Genomic DNA, 14,474 nt, shown 5'->3' with positions numbered 1-14,474 from the left:
TGGAAAGAGGGCCAGAGGAGAGCGGGGAGGGAGGCAGGCAGTGCCAGAAGGCGGGGAGTAGGGCTACTGGCCATCCCACCCCCCAACTTTGTGCTTTGATTTTTCTCTCTTTTCCTGAAGGGTCTACCCTGACCCCTCCTCTGCCTTCTGCCATCACAGGGCACAGAGCCACCGAAAACAGCCCAGAGGGCAACAGAGTCTTGGACCTGGGGAGGTTCAAAAATGAGCAGTCAGGATGGAGGTGGGTCCCAGTTTGGCTTTCATTTCCAAATGGGGAGGGTGCTCTTGGCCCAGCTATCCTTAAGCTATCCTTTTGGAGAAAGGAGGGAGGTGGGTATGGGCTTAGCCCACATGGATGAGCCACCTATGAGAATAGTTTGGCTCAGGGCGCTGTTCACCAACTGTGGCACCCCTAGGTTGAGGCAGGGGCCCTGAGGCCTCTGCTTGAACCAGAGACAGGAGATGAAGGGAGATGAGTTCGGAGGGAAGCAGACATCAAGTGAAGAAGGAGGGAGAAAGAGGAGTCAGGATGATAGTAGGTACATAGGAAACTACCAAGGATTACACAAACATCTTTCTGATTCCCTAAGAGACACACACACTCACACTCATACACACCCACCCACACAGAGCTGCAGCACTGGGCAACTTCAGTGGGTGCCATTCACATCAGGGTCTGTGTAACTGGCACTCCCTAAAATTGTGCAGTGCACAGCCTGAGCATCTATCCATGGCAACCCTGCCACATGCACACATTCTCATACATAACCACACTCATACTCACAAGCGTACCAGCACACAAGCACACACACAGAGGCAACCTTACTGCAATAAACATTCTGCGGACCTTCAGGCCTCCTCCTCCCCTTCCCTTCCTGTACTGGTACTGCCCATCCTGGAGCCATCTTCACCACTGCCCCATTCCCCAGGGAAACAGAGGTGCTGGATGACATGAGCAGGAATGAAGACACAGGACCTTGGGGTCCCTGCAGTGACAGGTTGGGTGCTGAGAAACAGGCAGAAAGAGCAGTCTGACATCCTGATCCCCCTCCTGCCTCCCGATCCCCCTCTCATCAGCCTACCAGGTGTTCTGTCTTCACCAGCGCCCCTGGGGACCAAAAAGCTTGGCTGAGCACCCACTGGAAGGAGTCACCCTCTAAGAGGGGCAGTGGTGGGACTGCTGCTGTCTGGAATTTGTCCTGAGCTCACAGGTCTCACTCACCTCATCCTTAACAACCACCCTCTCTGCCACTGCTACTAGGCAGGGTGCATCACCCTGAGGCCCCAGCTCACTTTGAGGGGCAGACCCCAAACCCCTCCCTGTGCGTCCCTCCCCAGCTCCTAAGGAGCTGGGCCAGGCAACAGATGCCCCAGGGGAGGGGCAGCCTACAGTGGGCTGAGCTCCAGGACTCCTGGGTTGAGATGCAGGAGGGCAGGGCACTGTCCTCCGTGACCGTGGCCTGGGAAGGGCTCACTGGGTCACAGGGCCACTTCCTCCCACGTCACTGAGTACAGAGGCACTTTCCCACCAAACCCCAAAGCTGGCTGGCCAGGCCCCTATCTCATACACAGGGCCACACACCTTGCCCTGCCCAGAGAGACAGACACACAGCATACCAAAAGGGACCGTCTCTTGGCACCCCCTCCCCAAGGGTGGACCATGCCCAGCCATGCCAAGAGATCACGGATTAAACAGCATAAGCGCCGTCCCAGACTGACTGTGACCCAGCACGCCTCTCCCTGACACCTTGGTTTCCACCGGACTCTGGACCCACTGGTGGCTCCAGCCCAGGGCCCCTGTCCTGTCCCAGAAACTGCACCAACAGCCCCACCCCTCCCTGCACCATTTGGCTGGCACCAAGCAGAGGGAGTTGATGGAGGGGGTGAGGGGTGGGGGGTTACAGTACCTTGGGCCAACATTATAGGGGCTGTATTGCATGACAGGGAGGGTCAGGGTGTATGAGTGTGTGATTATTGCGTCCTGGGAAGGAACCACGGTCTCTGCCTGCTCCCCCCCCCCCCCCCCCACCTGCCCCCTCCAGGAGGGGGGGGGGCCCAGCCTAGGTCTTGTGGGTGAAGCGGGCCCACACCTGCTGCAGCTGTGACCGCGAGATGCGGAGCACCGAGGGCACGAGTCTGTGGTTGCCGGCGGCCAGGGGCGCGTGGCGCCGGTGGGGCGCCCGCACGGGGCTGCTCTCCGCCGAGCGGCTGCGCTGAATGAGGGAACCGGAGGAGCCGCTGCCGCCAGGGTGAGGGTAATGCTCGGTCTCCAGCGTGGAGGAGGAGAACACGGAGGACGCCAGTCGTCGCAGGGGGCTGTACCGCGGGAGGGAGTGCCCCGAGAGTCTGTCCTCCTCCAACTGAAAGAGACCAAAAGAGTGGAGGGAAAAGAGGTGTCAGGCACAGACTCGATTGACAGCTCCGTCTCGGGGGGCCACCCACCGCTGACAGCCCCTGCGGCGCCGGCGTCACGGGCAGGTGGGCAGGGTCCAGACGGCCCGTTCTGCCTCACCACCTAGGCTCCGGCCTCCAACGCCCTTCCCCCACCTCCTCCTCACACCATGGTCTCCTCCCAGAGACCTTGCTCACTCACCTTCTCCAGGAAGCCTTCCTGGCTTAGCTCTATATAGCTTGGAGTTCCCTCTGGGCTGGGGAAATCCTGCCCCCTCACCCTAGAAAGACCGCTCTAAAATGTATTGGCATCTGTGCACCATCTGTCTCCCCAGCTGGACTCTGTGCCCTTCATGCAGTCGCGCGAACACCAGCTGAGTGCCCTCGGCAACGTCAGCCCTGCCCCCACGCTTACTGTCTCAGTGAGGAGGTGGCAGAAGGGAAGGACTCTGAAGTCCGACTACACATTTGAATTCCAACTCCACCACTTAATACCTGGGTGACCTAAAGCAAGTTACTTTACTTCTTCATGACTCAGCTTTCTCATCTGTAAAATGGGGGTAACTGTGGTTTCCTAAGACTCTTATGAGGATTAGGTGTTATAATATGCAAAGCCCTTAGAATAGTGCTGGCCATGGTGTAAACGCTGTGTCATGCGAGTTATTTATCACTCTCAAGAATGCAGAAAGAGTTTAGAGGATTGGGGGGTGGAGGAGCCAGTTGAAGTAATTTCTCCCAGGCAGCTTTTCCCTGTCCTCTCTAAAGTTCAGAGATATGGCAGGGCTTGGCTGCCTCGCCTGGCCACCCATGCCCTGCTGCCCTCATACCCTCAGAGGGAAAAGGGAAATGGGCTCCGTGTCCCAGGCATGTGGGGACAGGAACGATGACTTGGCTGTCATCAGGCCTTGCCCATCCTGACCCCAACCTCTTCCTGGGACCGAGGCCAGTTTACATAGCAGTGAGGACTGGCTGGGCCAGCTGCTAGAGGGCTGAGGAGGGCGCCCCTGGGCCACTGAAGGGGGTGCGTCTAGGGACCCAGCACGGAAAGGAGAAGAAAGCATATTTTGTAGGCTCGTCTTAACACTCACTGCCCTCACCATATTTTCCCCTCCTGCTTCTTCGTGGCCAAGTCTAGGATCCTTCTGAACTAGTGCTGTCTGCACTGAGGCCCTGTCTGACCAGGGCCCACGTGGGGATACCGAGGGCCAGCGGAACCCACCGTTGCTCACACCCTTCTCAAAGCACATGTGGGAGGCTCCAGTTCAGCACCTCAGGCAGGGTTTGGTCAGCAGCCAAAGGGACTTAGTTCCAGCACGTCCTGCCCTTTCAGGCCAGGCACCACCTGTGGCCACCTCCCTGTCCTCCGTGCCCAGCTGAAGTGTCACACCTGTGAAGCCACCGCAGATTTCCTGGCAGGCTGGCTCCATTCTGAGCAGACAAGAGCCCACCGTTATCTCCCTGTGGCTCTTGAGTGTAAACACCGTCTCCACCCCCTTGCCTGTGAGCCTGATTCATCTTTGTCCCCCAGCCCCTTGCACACGTGGCAGGGAAATGCTCTAGGGGCTGCCAAACAAATGTCCATGTCCTCAGGAAATGTTGACCCGCTGGGTTATCAGCCAGAGACAACTGGTAAGGGAGGGTAAACATCCCTCCCCTAGATCCCACACTCTGTCCACTGCCCTCCCCTCTGGCCTAGCTTTCCCGGCCACTTCTGATTTGCACGGTGAATTCCAGAGAGGAGAAATCTAGGTGTGTGTAAGAAAAAAAAAAATTCAAGTGTCATGGTATGCACGCCAAAGAACAACAGATACTCTAGGACTGCCTGGTTCCACATTATCCTTGTCCTTGCTCCCCACGGGGGTAGGTGACAGACGAGCAAGTGTTCCTATCTTTAAAGATTGCTTTTAGGAGGAAGTTCACACATCAGATCCCGAGCAGACGGAGCTGGGACTCTTCCTTGCACAAAGGTGGTAGGGTGGGATCCCTACAGGGACTTCCTGCCTGCCCTGAGCCACTTAATCTAGGTATGTTACAGGATGCAGGGAGTTCCACAAACTGTGATTCCATGTGCAGTCAGGTGTGGAGGGAGCCCTCACCCAGGCTCAAGACTCTTTCCAGACCAAAAGAAAGGAAAAAAGTATGCCAGTCCGTTCCTCTCTCTTCCCCTGCCCTCGGCGAAGGAAGGGCTAGGCTTCATCCTGCTGCACTGAAACACTGGACAAAACGTCCTGCCCCGTGTGCTCACACCCAGACACACACAGAGACACCACCGCACACACCAACATGCCCACAGGCACACCTGCTGCCATGGCCCAGCCAGCGGGCGCACACATGTGTGCACACGCAACACACTCACACATCCACACACCACAAAGGCTCTTTTTGACCCTGCACAAACCATCTGCTGTCTCTGGTCTGTTTGCTCCCCACCCTCTCTTTTTTTCTTTGGTCACATGGCTTGTGGGTTCTTAGTTCCCCAACCAGAGACAGAACCTGCGCCCCCTGAAGTGGGAGCACAGAGTCTTAACCACTAGACCACCTGGGAAGTCCCAGATTCAGCTTTGTCTTTTTTTTTTTTTTGTCTGCACTGCATGGCTTGTGGGATCTTAGTTCCCCAACCAGGGATCAAACTTGCATCCTTGGCAGTGAACATTCCTAACCACTGGACTGCCAGGGAAGCCCCTGATCTGCTCTTAAACACACAGCCCTCAGACTGTGTAGCTCCGAGCACAGCCCTGGAGCCAGCTGCCTGGATTCAAATCCCACTTCTACCCCTTAGCAGCTGGTGACCCTGGGCTCCACACTTAGCTCCTCTGAGCCTCAGCTTCCTCACCCTGTAAACGGGGGTGGCCTCTGCACTGTGTCGTTGTGAGGATTCCATGGGAAAAATACAGAAGCTCAGGAGCAGTGCCGTTGTTTATTCTCATTAGAACCATCACTGTGGTGACTACCCCGCCAGCTGGGACACTGTAGACGTCCGGGGTTCTCCACGCACCACACGCTCTACAGACACTCTGAAGGTGCACCCACATGTGTGTACGCGGACACATGGACACACCCACACATCACTGCACACTCTTGGGTAAGCTGACACAGAAAAGCTCATACGTGGCTGTAGGATGCGGCCCAAGCTCGTGTCTGCACTGTGGGGAACCAAGGCCCACGCAACCTAACACCCCATCCAGACTCGCACGACTCATTGCTTGCCGAGACGGGCAGTGCCCACCCTTGTCACCAGCAGGACCTGAGCCCAAGACTGACCGTACAGCAGGCCTGCATCTGCTCCCCCAAATCTCACCCCCTTGGCTGGAATTCCCCAACGTGAGGCTGACTCCTAGGACCAGGGCAGGCATCTGAAGGTGAGAAAAACCTCCCAGACGGCTCAGCTGCATAACTCTGAGACCCCCCTGGCCTACAGTCACCAGGAAGAGACTGGAAGGGCCCAGGTCCTGAACTCGGCCTCTTGACTTTAATTCTGGGCTTTCTCTCCACCCCACACACACCATCGCCCTCTGTCCCCCTTCCTAGGCTCTGCACCTCCTGGGGGCCTAGCCTGTTGTGTGTCTGATCTCTGATGCCTCTGGTCTCTGACACAGAGGCGCAGTAGGTGTGGAAAGATGAGGGGATGAATAAATGAGAGGGGATCAAGGGAGCCCAGACGGATCCTGCTCCTCCTCCTGCTGACCCAGTGCTGGTTCTGGTGGGAACAGAGCCCAGGTCAGCAACATAGCCATGCTGCCCAAACCCTGCCTGGCTGAGCCTCCAACTCAGGCTGGCTAGGACCTCTCAGGGTGGGAGCTCATGGTCCCCATTTTTTGAGCCTCCAGTTTTCCAGCACCCAGGACAAGGCCAGGACGTACAGTCTCAGGATCTCAGGTTAGAGACTCTCTTCTACACACCGGGAGGGGGCCTGAAGACAGTCCTGTCTGGAGCTGCCTTCTCCGGGCACCAGGGTCTCCCGGCCAGGCCTCCTGACCTGAGTGCTCAGTGGAACTGGCCTGGCACCCGGCATCTCCCAGAGCCTTCCACGTGCAGGCCCCCCACGGGACAGTCGAGTGGAACGCACACAGGCCCTGAGCCCTCCAGCATCACTTCCTTGGCTCTCCCCAGTCCTCTGAGGGGACATGGACCCCAGTCAGCACCCAGGGTGAGTGGTGGAGCCACTTCCTGGGTCAGAGGTCAGTCTCTGCACCACACAGAGAAATCCAAGCAGGCCAGGGGCCTTCTGCTTGTTTGGACACCCCATATTTGCCAAAAAAAAAAAAATAACCAGAATACCATGAGACGTGCTGCGACCCCTCACCCCAGCATTTATGATGCAGCCACCACCAGACCCCTCTCTGCCCATCCTGTCTCAGCCCTCAGTACTCCCACATGAGAAGGCGCCACGGCAACCTGACCGGGTCCTCCCAGGGCTCCCGACATGCCAGCCCCTGTGCCCGGTTTAGGGTCCCCCCGCCCGGGCTCCTTTCCTCCCCATCACTGCCCGACATCCTGGCTCTCAGAGTTCACCCTCGGCACAGAGCCTGCTCTGACCACAGGACGCCCCCCGCTGCCCTCACCCCCCTTCAGCAAGCTCTTTCTCGACTCCCCGGGAGCCCTCTCCCCAGGTGTTCCAGGCTCTCGCCCCTTCATCTCACTCTTTTTCAAGGTGTGAATGTTTCCCAGCTCTGCCTTCACCCTGGGCTCTCCTCACTCCACATAGTCCTCTTGAGTGACACCACCCACTCCTGTGGACTCCGAGATCCCCAAATCCATATCTCTCACTGAGATCTCTCTCCTGAACCCCAGTGCCTCCACAGTGGACATCCCCCAGGTACCATGAGGTCACTGCATCCAAATCTGAGTTGATGCTCTCTTTAAAACCACTCAGTGACGGCACCACTGCCCACCCAGAACGCCGGGTGTCAGCGGCGACTCCCTCGGTCCTCTCCCCAACACCCCCAGGCTCCATCCACCCTGCCCCTTATCCAGAGTCCCCACCCTGCTCCACACCACCAGGGCGCTCTTCTGCTGGCGCCTGCCATGTGGCCTTCCTATTGATAGGTTTGTGCCCCTTCAGTCTATTTTCCACACAGCACCCAGAGGGATCCTTCAAAAGTATCAGTGTCATCATATCACACCCCTGCTTAAAAGCCTGCCGTGCTGTGCCGTGATAAGTTGCTTCCGTCGTGTCCGACTCTGTGCGACCCCATGAACTGCAGCCCACCAGGCTCCTCTGTCCTCGGTGGCTCACCAAGCCTTCAGAATCCAGCCCCAAGGCCAAAGCCCTCCCGGACGGGGCCCTGGGACCCAGCTAGCAGCCTCATCTGCTGCAACAAGCCGATCAGTGTTTCTGATTGCCACCTCTGGGCCTTTGCATACCCTGTCCCCATGCTCTAGGAGGTCTTTCTCCTGTTTTGTCACCTGGCTGACGCTGCCCAGAAAGCGAGACTCGACTCAGAACCCTGCCCACCACAATCATTCTTGCAGACCCTTAAACCTGTCTCCCTTCATCACGGCTGCAACCATTGGGTGCTAGCCGGCAGCCCCCGGGGAGCACACAGGAGCACTCTCAGCTGCACGCCAGGACTGTGGGCATTGGGGATGGGGAGTGGGGTGCGAGCCCAGCCTTACCTGTCTCTGCGGGCCCGTGGGATCCGACTCTCTCCGTCGGGGGCGGGGTCCAGAGTGCAGGGGCGAGTGGGAAGGGCTGCCAGGTGTAGGGGGCTGTGATGTCTCTGACCGGCCATCGGCCTGGCTCAGCTGGGGTGGCAGGGGCTGGGCAGGTGTCAGCCGCAGGTCCTCCTCGGCCAGCGTGTGCATGCCGCGTCCCCGGGGCCGGACGGCGGGCTCTGGCCCTGGCCGCCGCCGCTCCTCAGCCTCCTCAGGCAGTGGCCGCAGCTCCTCGGGCTCCTCGTCCGTGGTGCCCGACGTGCTGGGCTCAGCCCCAGGGGGGAAGTCCTTCAGCTCCGTCTCCTTGTCGATGATGACCCACTCTTTGCTGTCGAAGTCCTCCTCCTCGGCCAGTGGCACCGAGCGGAAGGCGTTGCTCAGGGCCTCCTGCTCAACGGAGGCTGACACGTCCATGCGGCCGCTGGCCTGCCGGTCGGCGTGGCCTGTGTCCACTGACAGCATCTGGGCCGGCTGCGAGGAGCAGGCTTGGCGCGACGGTGAGCCAGGCAGATCCATCCGTGACCTGCAAAGCCACCCCACGTGGGGCTCAGTGCCCGGCCTCTCTGGATCCCCAAGGAGCCCGAGGTGGAGCTCTATGCCTGGGACCTCCTGGCTCTGTCCTTCTCCTACCCCGGGCCAGGCTCAGCCACCTCCTGGGTTATCACCCTGCAACCTCAGTCCTTGCAAAGAGCTCATGCATTCATTCAACACACATTTTTGAATGCTTACTATGTTCCAGGAATCTAAACACGCAGTAAGTAAAATTCTTGGGCTCAAGGAACACTGTCCTCCAGACCATTCCCAGAAATTTGGATCTTCCTAAAGATAACTTGATGCTTGCCCAGCCAGGGCTTCCACCCCCTCCAGGCTTGCACCTGATGTGCCCAAGACAAACACACCCACCTGGCCCTCGAGTATGCTGATGGTTTTCTGGCCTCTTACCATCACCCTTCAGGCCTACCTGGCTGGTTTCACCACCTCCAACAAACTCCAGTGACCGCACCCACCCCCCACCAGCCCAGGACAAAGCCCACATGCCTTAGTCTGGCATTCAAGGGCCCTGGCAGCCAGACAGAGGCCCTGTTTCCCATTTACCCTAGCCAGACCCATCTCAAAATCACCTGCTTTTTCCTAAATTTTTCACACCTCTGTGCCTTTATAAATGCCGCTCCTCCCGCACGGCCTGCCCTTCCACCCTATGCTGTCCACACCAGCTCAGTGTCACTTCCTATAGGGAGCTGTTCCCGCCTGCATTGATGGGGGGCTAGTTTGCCCTGGGGGGACTAGTTTGCCCTCCCAGGGCTTGCCTGTGTCCCCTCACGTCACAGCACGTGTGTGTTTATGAGTCTGTCTCCCCAGGAGGCGGTGAGTTCTGCCAGGCAGGGGTTGGGTCCCCTCTGGCTTTTGCCTCTGGGACACTGATTCTACCTGGGGACATCTCTTTCGTTGTTATCTTAACCTGTGCTGTGAATCTCACGTGACTTGCTGAGGTTCTCAACTGAGGTTTACTGGCCCCAAGGTGAGGATATTCCTCAGGAATGCTACATGAGGAAGATGCCGGATGCTACACAAGGAAGAACTGTCCTCCCCCACATTCCAGGGTGCCCTGCTGAGAACCGCAGAGAACTCACTCACACTCAGGCTGTGGGCAGGGGCCTGACTGCCGTCCTCCCCCCAGCATCAAGCCTGTGAGGGGAGGGGTGCAGATCAAAGCCTCCTGTCGGCCTTTCTCAGCATCCTCCCACCCTGGCCTATGTGGGCCCCGCCAACACTAATCTGCACAGCATTTTTATCGATTTGTTCATAAACTTTAAAAAAAAAACAAAGGGAGGTCACCCGGGTCTTAAATTCACCCTACCATTTAAGTGGCTGATGTCACTTGCTTTCCCAAGAGCATGGCTTGTTTTGATGGACATGAAGGAGAGAGGGGGCCAGAGGGAGAGAGAGGCTGAAGATGGAGTTGGGGGGGGGGATCGAAGAAAGCAGGGAGGGGCACACCCTGATCCCATCTGCTTCATACACTCTCCTGCTCCCACGTGCCCCAGAGCCCCCAGATTCTCTGCCCTGCTTGAGATCCTGCCCCTTCCCTTCCAGAAAATCTCCCCTTGACCCTCTCCTCTCCTGAAACAAGGGTTCACTCCGGGCCAGACCAAGGTGCTCTCCAGGACTGTCTTTGCTCAGGGCATTTCCCACCTTCCTCCTCCACTCATCTCCCTTCCAAACTGCCCTTCCTCACTCCTCCCTGTTTCCTGAACCCTCTGGGGGACCGGGAGGAAAATGTGGTCTTCTGTCCAGGGGATTCAACCTGTGAGAGTGTGAGTGTGGTGAGTGTGTGTGGATATGAGTGTGTGTGTGAGGGCTGATGGCTCCCTCAGGACAGGGCCTTCGTCCCTCCGTCCTGGGGTCACCAGAGGGATTGGCACAGGGCTGCCCTGTCTTGAGTACCCCAGAGGGGCACTGTGCCCATCCCGGAGGTGGAGGGCAGTTTGGGGCAGAATCCAGAGGGGGGATGGTGGCTGAGATGGGGCAGGAGGAGACATGGGTGTGGACAGGACCCCCTACCCCGAGGCTGGGCCAAGGGAGGTGGGGTCATCTCTGCCACCCGAGGTGGTCCCACCCACCAGATGAGGATCCCGCCCTGGTCCCTGGCAGCCGTGGGCCAGCGAGCTCCACCAGCCACTCTCATCCCACATCCTAAAGGCTCACGTTGGCTCTCAACTCTCCCAACACTCCCTCACATCAACCAGGTCCCTCCTCCCTCCCTGCCATTCAGACTCCCAAGCCCTGACCCCCAAAGCATGGTCTGTCTCCTCCTCAAAACCCCCCTCAACACCAGCTGAATCTTCTCCAGGCCCCTCCCCCGGAGCTGGAGGAAGCTTCCCCAGTTGCTCTGAGGCCTCTGTAATTAGCCCCTAGGGAAAGAGGTTCTGGAAGCACGCCCACCTACCATCTCAGCCTTCACCTCCTCCTATGCCTGCCCCCCACCCCACGCCCCTTCGTGGCCTGAGCTGGGCCCTCTATACCCCCACCCCCTCTCCAGGGCTAGTCACTGATGCTAACTGAGTCCCCAGGACCAAGCATAAACTTCGTAACCCTTCCAGGGTCCCCCGCATCTGCCTGGAAACTGCCCTTCCTCCAGACCAGCTGTGAGAAGCTGATGGGGTAGGGGGGACCAGGGACTCTGGACCATCCCCCTGGCTCCAGACCCACCTCCTGTCATGCAGTTCCACCCGCCCGTCCGCCGTGGACAGCCTCTCGGACTCGGGGCTGTTGACCCTCCGGTAGCGCAGAGAACGGACAGGGGTTGTCGGCGAGTCTGGGGGAGCCCGCACTGGGGAGCTGGGGACCCCCACACCGCGGCTCTGCTCCTCCTCCACCACAGCGGGGGTCTGCAGGAGAGGGGAGTCCCTTGAGCTGGGGCTGACAGGCGGCTGTGGGGCTGTGGTTTTCTCGGGGCGAAGGAGGGAGCGGGCGGTCCGAGCACTGGGTGCCAGTGATCCCAGGAAGGCGCCAGGCCAAGCAGGCAGGGCGAGCAGGCAGGTGGCTGGGGAGAGGGACCCACGGGTGGGGAGCAAGGGGGGAGGGGGAGAAGGCCACCCACGTCGTCCTCCCCGGCTGCAGTTACTTTTCCAATGTTGATCCGGAGTTTGTTCCGGTTGACATCCGTTTCCTCCCAGACTTCAGCCTCAGGACCCCCAGGGTGGGGGATGAGGTGGGGGCTGGGACCCAGCCCCTCGGGGGGCCGTCCAGGCAGGATCGGGGGTGCATTCTCCTGGTCACTCAGGTGCTCGCCCTGCAGCACGTCCTCGGTGTTCTCCCGGAGCAGGTCACCAGGCACTGGCGTCACGTTGACCACCCTGTGGAGGCCAGGAGGGGGCCGTGGGCAAGGCTGGCAGGGGGCTGCCCTCTCCTCTAGCCCTGGAGACCACCCACCACCTGTGGGCGGGGGCACAGGAGAGGTCCGGCAGGTTGGGGGCGTCCATAGGCCTATCTCCATCTCTGGTTTGTAGACCCTCAGGTGGCTCCGGTGGGCAGAGACTTGGAGGCGGGCTACAGCACCACCTGGCTCTGTTTATTTAGGAGATTCGCTGCTTCACAGACCTGCCAGCTCCCTACTGCAGTTTGCTGGCCTGATTCCTCGAGACTGGGCATACACGCTGCTAAGTCACATCAGTCATGTCTGACTCCATGTGACCCCATGGGCTGTAGCCCATCAGGCTCCTCTGTCCACGGGATTCTCCAGGCAAGAATACTGGAGTGGGTTGCCATTTCCTTCTCCAGGGGATCTTCCCAACCCAGGGACAAACCCGTGGGCAAGCGAGTTTCTTTGCTACTAGCACCACCTGGGAAGCCCTTCAGACTAGGAAATGGGTCTAAAGAAAGAATCACTTTGGAGTTCCTTGAGCAACGTCGTCACAGAACTGGCACCACGTGTGCCGGCAAGTCCTGCCGAGTCTCCCTAGCGGGTCCCCTGGCTCGCTCCTGGGACGGTGAGGCGGGGGGAGACCTTCTCACTCTGGCTCCTCCCTGGGCCACTCAGTCTTTGTGCTTTTCACTTGGATCTGAGTTCGCCGACTCATCGATTACAAACATCCTCGACTCAACATTTTGAGGTCAGGGGCTGCAAGTTTCTTCTCTGAGCCCTACAGGGCCCAAAGCTGGGGTTCAAGACCTGGCCACGTGTGATTACCAAACTGTGGGCCCCCGGGGAACCTCACTCAGGGCTCCCTGCTCCCCAGGAAGGTCAAGAACTCCAAATAGGGATGTCCATAGCATCCCCACATTGAAGGTGGAGATGTGGTAGGACTTCCTGGGATTCAAGAGCCCCGCTTCTGAGCACCGAGAACAGGCGAGACAGCCAGGTGTGTGTCCAGGTAGGAAGAGGAGGAGAGGGCTGGCTTCCCAGGTGACACCTGGGAGCAGGGGTTGTCTGCCCCCCCACAGGGCCATCGCCCCTCCCGAGACTCACCCAAACATGGCTGCTGTCTGCCGCGTGTTCTGCTGGGGCGGGGTGGAGGTGCTCGTGGACAGGAGGGCGTCATTGCCCGCCTTCTCCCAGTCAAAGGCCTCGTTCTCGGCAATGCCCCGCTCCTTCATGCTGTTCTCAAACACTGACATGATCAACTGCAGGGGGCGGGGGTGGCGGGAGGACAGAGCGGTGACCCCAGGGGCTAGCCAGGAGGAGGGGGCAGGTGCTGGGGTTGCAGAGGGGAAGACAGGGGCCTTCCAGGACAGGGAAGGGCCAAGAGAGGGCATTGGAAGGAGAAGGGCACATTGATTTTAAATGAAAACATGCACACCATATGCAAATCAGCATGCAAATTATTGTCTGGACTTCAGCTCCCCCCTGGCTGGACACTAGCCCTTGGAGATGTGTCCCCCTCATTCCTGTCCCCAGCCTCCTCTGCCATCGCCACCGGCTCAGCGGACGCAGCAGCAGCAGTAGTTTCCCAAACCTACCACCTGGGGTCATACCTCTGCACAGAATGCTTTGTCTGCCTGCAGTGCCCGGCCCACCATTCTCTCCCACCTGAAGCCTTCCCTGATTTCCTCGCCCACACAGCCTCAGTTTGAACCATTCACAGGCCTGCCTGCCGCCTCTACATTTCTAGCAGCCAGCTGCAGGGCCCAGCTCAGGGTGTGCTGGAAGCTGTGTGGTCTGGGGGACCTCATGAGGCTCAGTTAGGACTAAAGGGCATGGTCTCTCGACTACCCAAGTAAGGGATCTCTGCCAACAACCGGGTCTCTGGGTTTAGGAGGTGGCAGTCCCCCAGACGTTCCCACTCTGACTTAGCTCTCTCTCCTGGTTCTCTCTGCTAGCAGGACCCCCTTTACTGTGGACCCACTGTGGGCCTGACACTCTCCGTGCTCCCGAGGGGTGTGGCCATGCCTGGCACACAGCGGATCCTGGCAGAACACTGTTTCCCCCATTCTTTGGTCAGTGTCAGCAGGCCCCATACGAGTGTGGTGAGGGCACCTTGTAAAGAGCACTGGACTTGGAGGCAAGTGTGCCCGAGTCCTGCCCTGCTCCTCACCAGGCTGCCAGGCCTCAGTTTCCTCATCTGTGAAATGGGGACAATCATCCCACTTGGTCACCTACAGAGTTTCGATGTAAAGTCCTCGAAAGCACTTGGTTTCATTAATGATTAAGTGCTGGAATAATAGCATGAAGAACACGCGATATCGCCAAAGGCTTGTTTTAAAGCTTAAATGAATTAAGGCAGGAAAAGCGCTGAGAAGCAGGGTGAGCTCTTGATAAATCGGAGCTTCGACTGCTGTTTACAAGAGCAGAGAACAGTTTCCTTCGTGCAGTTGGACGAGCAGGGGAGGTGCTCGGGACCAAGCCGGCAGGGGCGTGGGGCCTCAGCAGGATAGATGGTGCTGGAGACGGTCACCCACAGAGAAGGGGGTGCAGGAGCGGGCGGCAG

At 58.8% G+C, this 14,474-nt stretch overlaps 1 protein-coding gene across 5 annotated transcripts in view; it reads right to left on the bottom strand.

The window, feature by feature from the left end:
• TTBK1 (tau tubulin kinase 1) overlaps positions 1 to 14,474 on the bottom strand; it is a 41,597-nt gene that overhangs the window by 15,649 nt on the left and 11,474 nt on the right. For 4 of the 5 annotated variants that reach the window (XM_043907523.1, XM_043907527.1, XM_043907524.1 and 1 more), the window contains 5 exons: positions 13,016 to 13,170; positions 11,672 to 11,903; positions 11,257 to 11,435; positions 8,008 to 8,569; positions 2,091 to 2,360 (listed from right to left, as the gene is read on the bottom strand). In XM_043907523.1, the coding sequence (XP_043763458.1) occupies positions 2,091 to 2,360; positions 8,008 to 8,569; positions 11,257 to 11,435; positions 11,672 to 11,903; positions 13,016 to 13,170 (1,398 nt within the window). The remainder of the gene's footprint in view (positions 1 to 2,090; positions 2,361 to 8,007; positions 8,570 to 11,256; positions 11,436 to 11,671; positions 11,904 to 13,015; positions 13,171 to 14,474) is intronic. The other variant, XM_043907526.1, reaches the window with a different exon arrangement.

This window comes from Cervus elaphus, chromosome 7, assembly GCF_910594005.1.
Source record: "Cervus elaphus chromosome 7, mCerEla1.1, whole genome shotgun sequence".
NCBI classification, from domain to species: Eukaryota; Metazoa; Chordata; class Mammalia; order Artiodactyla; family Cervidae; genus Cervus; species Cervus elaphus.
Note: the sequence above shows the minus strand (reverse complement) of the source record. Positions and strands in the feature narration are given on the sequence as shown.